Source organism: Babylonia areolata, chromosome 19 (assembly GCF_041734735.1).
Source record: "Babylonia areolata isolate BAREFJ2019XMU chromosome 19, ASM4173473v1, whole genome shotgun sequence".
Taxonomy (NCBI): domain Eukaryota; kingdom Metazoa; phylum Mollusca; class Gastropoda; order Neogastropoda; family Buccinidae; genus Babylonia; species Babylonia areolata.
In genome coordinates this window covers 23,739,769-23,747,388 of record NC_134894.1, presented here as the reverse complement: position 1 = coordinate 23,747,388, position 7,620 = coordinate 23,739,769, and the positions used below count along the sequence as shown (strand labels likewise).

At 42.8% G+C, this 7,620-nt stretch overlaps 1 protein-coding gene across 1 annotated transcript; it reads right to left on the bottom strand.

The window, feature by feature from the left end:
• Positions 1–6,296: 6,296 nt before the first annotated feature.
• Positions 6,297–7,076, bottom strand: LOC143294125 (dopamine receptor 1-like). The gene is made up of 2 exons (XM_076605556.1): positions 6,916–7,076; positions 6,297–6,612 (listed from the first exon to the last, which is right to left on the bottom strand). Exons 1-2 carry the CDS (start codon positions 7,074–7,076, stop codon positions 6,297–6,299), a joined length of 477 nt encoding a protein of 158 aa, XP_076461671.1.
• Positions 7,077–7,620: the final 544 nt, after the last annotated feature.

Sequence of the window (7,620 nt, the reverse complement as noted above, 5' to 3'; positions counted from 1 at the left end):
AGGGGGGGGGGAGGGGGAGGGTAGAGGATGAGGTATGTGAGTGTATGCATGCCTACACTGTGGGAGCAAAGGAATATTGGAACGTGCGGGTGTGCATATATATATCTTTGTATACATGAACAACAGAACCGCGAGCAAATCACCACCTTCTGTGTCATTCGATGGGATTCAGATCGAGAAAACTGAATGCCTACGCTACCTAGGAATACACTTCGACAGGATGCTGACCTTCAGAAAACATACGGAAAATACTGTTCTCAAATGCAAAAAAGGCCTTTCAGTCTTAAAGGCAATGGCAACCAAAGGTATTGAACAACGCCACCTCTTCCTGCTATACCAATCACTCGTCATCAGTGTGATCGACTACGGACTTGGGCTAACAACACCGTCTCAAAGCAACCTCCTAAAATTAGAAAGAGTACAAAATGAAGCTATGAGGCTGATCCTTGGAACAACAAAAGACACGCCCACAGAAACCATGCGATACCTGCTTGACCTTCCTTCAGTGCAGGCCAGAAACAAGTTAGAACAGGTCAAGACCTACTTCAAAGCATTAGAAAACCCTCAAAACCCACTGCATGACGCAGTCAAAGAACCAAAAGGCAGCCGTCTAGGGCGAGGAAGATCATGGATGGGGCAAGCAGAAGACACAATCCAGCTAGTATGCCGACTACAAGACCTGAAAGAAACAAAAGAATGGGAGAAAAACCCCGAAAACCTCAACCATCTATTCAACACAGCCATTTCACCCACTCTAGGAAGACATTGTCGGGAATGGCCAGAGGGCAAAACTGATGCGGAAGTGAAGCTACTCATAGAAGAAAACAGTAAAGAAGAGGACATCATCATATACACAGATGGCTCAGTCACCAAAGACCAATCCGGTTGGGGATTCACTGCGAAACAAAATGGAAAAACAGTGGAAGAGAATGCTGCCTACAAAGTCACAACCTCCAGCCTAACGATGGAAGCTGAAGCTGTGACACATGCCCTCCAGTGGCTATCGTCCATCCATACGCCCGGAAACCAACATGCCATGATTCTAACAGACTCAATGAACCTCATACAGAAAATTGAAAACGGAATGGGAAGCCCAGAGTGGCATAAGGCAATGCGCAACTTTCAGATAAAAAAACTCACATGGTCATATGGCCCGGGACATGCAGGAGTTAAGGGAAATGAGCGAGCTGACAGACTTGCTGGTAACGCAACACCAACGAGCGGCCTACATCTAGGAAAATCGGAAATCCTCAGAAAAATCAAAGAATATCAAAAAGAACAGGTACAAGGCCATCACACCATCGATCGCCTCAAAGAAATAAAAGCAGAGAGCGGGAGCGGCCGTAAGTCTAACATGAAAGGTAGAACACGATGCTTTGCAAATCAAACAAATATCGGCATCATTTCCAAACCAACATTGCGCAAATTTCTTCAAAACGGAACAGAGTCTCTGTGGGCTTTTCCAAATACAGTAGACTGAGCAACACACTAGACGCCACATTCTTGGCATCAGAGATCTTTTCCCATCCCTCTTGCGGCCAATCAGTGGCAGCCTCTGTGCGTGTGTGTATGTGTGGGTCTGTGTTTTTGAGTGCGTTTGTGCATGCGTTAGAGTGTAAGTGTACACAAGTGTCAGGAGAGTTCTGTGCATGTGTGTGTGTGTGTGTGTGTTGTGTGTGTGTGTGTGTGAGGGGGTGGTGGGTGTGCAGGGAGGAGGTGAGATAGAGGATGAGGTATGCGAGTGTATGCATGCCTACACTGTGGGAGCATCAGGATATTGGAACGTATATATTATATATATATCTTTGTATATATGTGTGTGGGGTTGGGGGTGGGAGATATGGGCGTGTGTGTGTGTGCTTGTACAAGTAAGTGTTCATCTGTGTGTGTGAGTGTGTGTGTGCGTGCATGTGCGTGTTTGTGTGTGTGTGTGTGTGTGTGTGTGTGTGTGCCGTGGAAGCTGCGATACATAGACTAGAAACTCCGAGTGTGTGGAGGAGGGGGTAGAGGAGGTGCAGGGAAATTTGTGGTGTGTGTGTTGGAGCTCATGTACGTTTGTATGTATTTCACTGTGCTTTCATATCTATGAAACTGCGTTTTGGGGGCATATTTGTTATGCATGTGTGGGTGTATGTGTGAATGTGTGTTTTCATGTTTTATATTTATTTGCTTATTTATCATCATTGTTGTCTTATTTATTTAATTATTTATTTATTATTATTATTTTATCATTATTTTCATTACTACTACCTTTTTTTCTTCTTTTTTTTCATAATTACTATTTATTTATTTATGTATGTACGCTTATATATATATATATATATTTTTTTTTTTCTCTTTTTTTCTCAAGGCCTGACTAAGCGCGTTGGGTTACGCTGCTGGTCAGGCATCTGCTTGGCAGATGTGGTGTAGCGTATATGGATTTGTCCGAACGCAGTGACGCCTCCTTGAGCTACTGATACTGATACTGTATACATGTGTGTGGGGTTGGTGGTGGGGGATATGGGCGTATGTGTGTGTGCTTGTACAAGTAAGTGTTCATCTGTGTGTGTGTGTGTGCCGTGGAAGCTGCGATACGTAGACTAGAAGGTGCAGGGTAATGTGTGTGTGTGTGTGTGTGTGTGTGTGTTGGGGCTCATGTACGTTTATGTGTATTTGACTGTGCTGTCATATCTGTGAAACTGCATGTTTGGTGCATATCTGTTATGCATATGTGGGTGTATGTGTGAATGTGTCTCCATGTTTTACATTTATTTGCCTATTTATCATCATTGTTGTCTTTTTAAAAAAAAATTTTATTTTATTTATTATCATTATTATTACTACTACTACTACTACTATTTTTTAAATATTATTATTATTATTATTTTTTATTTATGTACACTTATAGTTGACTTCATCAAGTTTTTGCGCCTTATACATATTATTAGTAGTGGTAGTAGTTAATTTTTTTTATATGTATTTATCTATTATTTATTCACCCGTTTTTTTCGTTTTTTTCTCAAGGCCTGACTAAGCGCGTTGGGTTACGCTGCTGGTCAGGCATCTGCTTGGCAGATGTGGTGTAGCGTATATGGATTTGTCCGAACGCTGTGACGCCTCCTTGAGCTACTGAAACTGAAACTGACCAGATGTGATTTTGTTTAAGTTGTTTGATTCACAAGTAGTTACATCGTTAGTATATATGCACCAGAGATATGGGGATATTGGCAATATGAACAGATAAAGAGTTCATCTCTTTGATTGGAAGAAATTTCTTCATTTGCCAATTAAAACAACATAATTTTTTTATTATGATGTTTATGGGGAACTTGGTCGCAATCCATTATCCATTAACACCATCATCAAAGTAATAAAATTTTGGTTCCGAATCTTAAGACAGCCAGATCATATGTATTCAAAGAAAGCTGATAACATGCTCATATCATTGCACAAAAGGGCGCAATGACATGGGTGTCGCAGGTGAAGAAAATCTCATGTGTGTGTGTGTGTGTGTGTGTGTGTGTGTGTGAGAGAGAGAGAGAGAGAGAGAGAGAGAGAGAGAGAGAGAGAGAGAGAGTGCTAGTGTATGTGGGGCGGGGTGGAGGTGTGAGTGTTTTTATAATGCATACATATTTTACATTTTCAGTTTTTTTTTGCTGCCCTATCATCTGCTCCGTTTCAGTGGCATTACTCCCACGCAGCTCATTTAGATTCCCCCATACACGGCCACGCCCGGGTTCGTCCGTCGCAGTTCCAGCGTCGGCAGTCCACAGGGAACCATCGATGTTAGGTCGCCAGGAGGCCACACACCAGAGGAGACCCTGGACTGCTGCTGAGTCACTTCGGTGGTGTTCAGTGGTGCCTGTTCTGTTTTAACGTACTTAGGACACCACCTACTAACGACAATAATGGCTTAGTCGCGGAGCCAGACTGAGTGAGCGTCTCTCCCACAGTGGAGACCGCCACCACGTCCCTCAAACAACAGCCCCCCATGAATCTGCCGACACTGACGACATTGACAGGACTCACCCCAAGCACAGAAGTGGAGGGTTATCGAAACTGAGGTCACCATGAGAGCAGGGCATGAAAGTTCACAGACTTTGAGACTGTTTTGTTTATACTGAAGACGATGAAGGATGATGATGACGAGGATGATGACGATGTTGCTATGGAGGTCCATTTTGGTTTGGGACTGCGTGACAAGGCTGTACTCTACGCTTCCTGTCATAATGATATCCCGGCGTTAACCAGGCCCGAGAGATACAGACACTTGCAGTGTTGGTCAAGTAATTAGAGCAACACACCCTAAAACGCATCCTTGAAGTGGATGACACTCGACTGTATGGTCCCAGTCTCCCCATTTAAGCCCACAGCACACTCAACTCTGGGTAGGAGCCGGCCACGGACCGAAAAACCCACCTCCGCTGGGATTCGAATCCGCGTCCTCCCAGCCGTTAGTCCGCGACGCTAACCACTTCGCCACGGCGGCTGGTTTTTCAGGTGTTTTTTGTTTTGTTTTTGTTTTTCTCGATGTAATGTACGTACGTTTTTACTAGAATGTTTGATAGATATTGCTTTATCATGTAATGTTGTCTGTTTCAATAGTTTGTCTTTCGTGTGTGTGTGAACATTTGTTTCATTTTTTCCATTTTAATCTATATAGCATTTGAGCAATGTTTCTTCGAGGAAATGCTGTTTCATCATGTAATGTCGTAGTTAGTTTGCTTTATTTGATTGTTGATCTGTGTTCGTGTGTGTATGTGCCTGTAGGTGCGTGTACGTGTGGGTGTCACTGCGTGAGTAGTGTGTCTGGGTATGCATGCGTTTGTCGGTGCATGCGTGCGTACGATCGTGTGTGTGTGTGTGTGCGTTGTGCGTTTTGTATGCATGTTTGTATCTCTGTGCATGCGAGCTTGTGTGTGTCTTTCAATTGTCTACATTTTAGTTGCTGTCATTATTTCGTTTTATCTTTTTATATCCGTTACATTTCCTGGCTTATTCAATGACATGATCTCTTTAATTGTTCCCTCTTACTTATGTTTTAAATCATATGTATATGTTTGCATGGGGATGTTTGAGTGAATGTTTTAGTGCTATTGCAAAGCGCATAGAGCTTCAAGAATATGCACTATAACAAGATGCCTCGATAAATAAATAAATTTCAGCTGGAAAAAAACACACTGGTGAAAGCAAAAAGTCGTGTAATCATCGGTACTTTAAACACATTTTTGCCAATGAAACAATCATAGCATTCCTGATGAAAGAACGATACCGGAATTCTCTCGCACAATTCCGAATCGGTGCGTCTCAGGTGAATATGCATCGTTATCGATTCAACATGACAGAAAAACACATTGTTTGTCCTGTGTGTGCACAGAAGCAAAATCAGTAAGTCACTTTTTATTTGACCGCCAAAGTTATTCTGATATCCATGAGAAGTATTTCCCATGTTTCACCCTTTATGTTGACACAGGTGAAAGGCAATCTAAATCATTTAATGTTGACTCCCCTGAACAATTAGTTTGTCAAAATTCGTTGTTCAGGCATTTGGGAAAAAGAGCAATAACAAAAAAGCACCAGAATGATTGTCACGGCGTGAAATACCCACTTCAAATATCATGCAAATTGATCGTTTCCAGTCTAGTTAACACGTGTTTATTTTCGTGCGTTGATAGGCGTACGTGCAAGTGTGCACGCGTTGAGTATGTGTGTGTGTGTGTGTGAGCGTGAGAATGTGAGTGTGTGTATGGATGCATGTGGGAGGTGGGGTGGTATGTGTGTGTGTGTGAATGGATTAGAGAAAGTGTGTGTGTTGCGGTTGTTTTGTCGTGTGTAGTGTGAGTGTGGGCGCGCCTGTCTGTATGAAGGCTGACTATAATTTACACATGGCATTTTTGAATGAAATGGGTTTTTTTGCTTTCTTTTTATTTCTTATATGTATATTCTCACACGTACATGATAGGGGCTGTTGGCACGAGTCATTAAAGTCGTCCAGCGTGTTCTCTCTGTGTGTGAATTAAATGTGCACGGTGCACATACACACACACCGTAAATTCACGTGAATGGGGATGGGGGAGTGGAGACTGACAGCATGAATTGTACGACTTTGTCTGCCATGGATGGCTTGAAGAGAATTTTTCTCTTCCCCCCCCCCCCCTTTTTTTTTTCTCTTTCTATCATTATTGTTATTACTTTTTAATATTCTTCTTTCCTTTTCCGAAACAGGAATGTTTGCTGTTCCCATTTATCTTAATATTCAATAGGCAAAAATAAAAATGCATAGAAACAGATCATTTAATAAAACGCACGCTGCATCAGAACCCATTTCTGGAAGCCAGTGAGTCATCTATTTTCTTCAGTAATGTATTGCGAAAGGCAGTGCGGAACTCCTTGTTCGAGAGGGTATAGATGAAAGGGTTTGCACATGAGTTGACGTAGCCCAACCAAGTAAACGCTTTGAATAAGACATCCGGGATGCACGCGGCACACTTGGCAAAGATGGGATTGACGATGAAGAAGGGCAGCCAGCACAAAATGAAAACGCCTACTATAATCCCCAGAGTGAGTGTTGCCTTGAAACCTGACGTTTTTACAGTGAAGGAGCTTGTACGAGCTCCCTTTGACTCAGTTCTGCACCTCACAGTGCCTGATTGGATTCTGATGAGGCATAATTGGTGTCTTGCCAGTTTATAAAGTTTAAGATAAATGGTTATTATGGCGATACAAGGTATATAGAAACTGATAGAGGAAGACACAAGAGCATACGTGAATGTGATATTAAAATGGCATTGACTGTTGTCAGATGTTTTTTTCTGGTCAGATGATGGATTCTGAATTCCTGTGTGCACTGGAACAAAAGCAGTCAGAGCTGAAATCAGCCAGGTCACGGCAATTATTGCAACGATTTTCTTTTTAGTCATCCGTATCACATACGTCATGGGTGATGAAATTTGCAGATATCGATCAACACAGATCAGAAGGAGGCTGAGGATGGATGCAGTGCAGGCCATGATGTCACAGCAGACCCAAATAAGACAGAAAGTGGCTCCAAAGTCCCACCTGCCACGGAAGTCATTGAGTGCTGCAAACGTCATGACCGGCAAACCCACAATTATGTCAGAACAAGCCAAAGATACGAAAAGAAGGTTGGATGCCTTTCGGCTAAGATGTCTGTCCGTGAGGAAAGCGATGCATACCAGGATATTGGCCACAGAAGCGGTAACAGCCAAAGAGGACATCACAACGCCCCAAAATACCTTCAAGGCTTGACTTTCCTTATCAACATCGTGATCAGTCAGACTAGAGGTCGGACTGGGGTTGGCGGTTGAGATATTCATCATGACAGGGTTTGGAGGATTTGTGCGAAGTAATATTCACAAAAACCTCAGCTTAGTATGTCCGTTCTGAGAAAATGATGCATTCAGTATCCTGTTTGGCGATGTTGTGCGAACTTCTAGTGACTGTAGTGTCGCAACATCAGGAGGACGTAGAAACCACAGTGGAAGCCGGTACCAGGCAGCACCACGGGGAAAGTTTTGTTGAGAAAGGAAAAAACTTGCTGGAACACAACAGGCAGGAATCATTAGATTAAGGTGCATGGAAAATCGTTAGTAATTGTCAGAGACACGAACGGATGCA

What these genes read in the sequence shown, in the direction of transcription:
- LOC143294125 (XM_076605556.1), bottom strand. Translation starts at nt 7,076, where the DNA reads ATGACGTTTGCAGCACTCAATGACTTCCGTGGCAGGTGGGACTTTGGA. An exon ending in CAAATTTCATCACCCATGAC is followed by an intron (nt 6,613 to 6,915) that starts GTATGTGATACG and finishes TGTGAGGTGCAG; the next exon opens with AACTGAGTCAAAGGGAGCTC.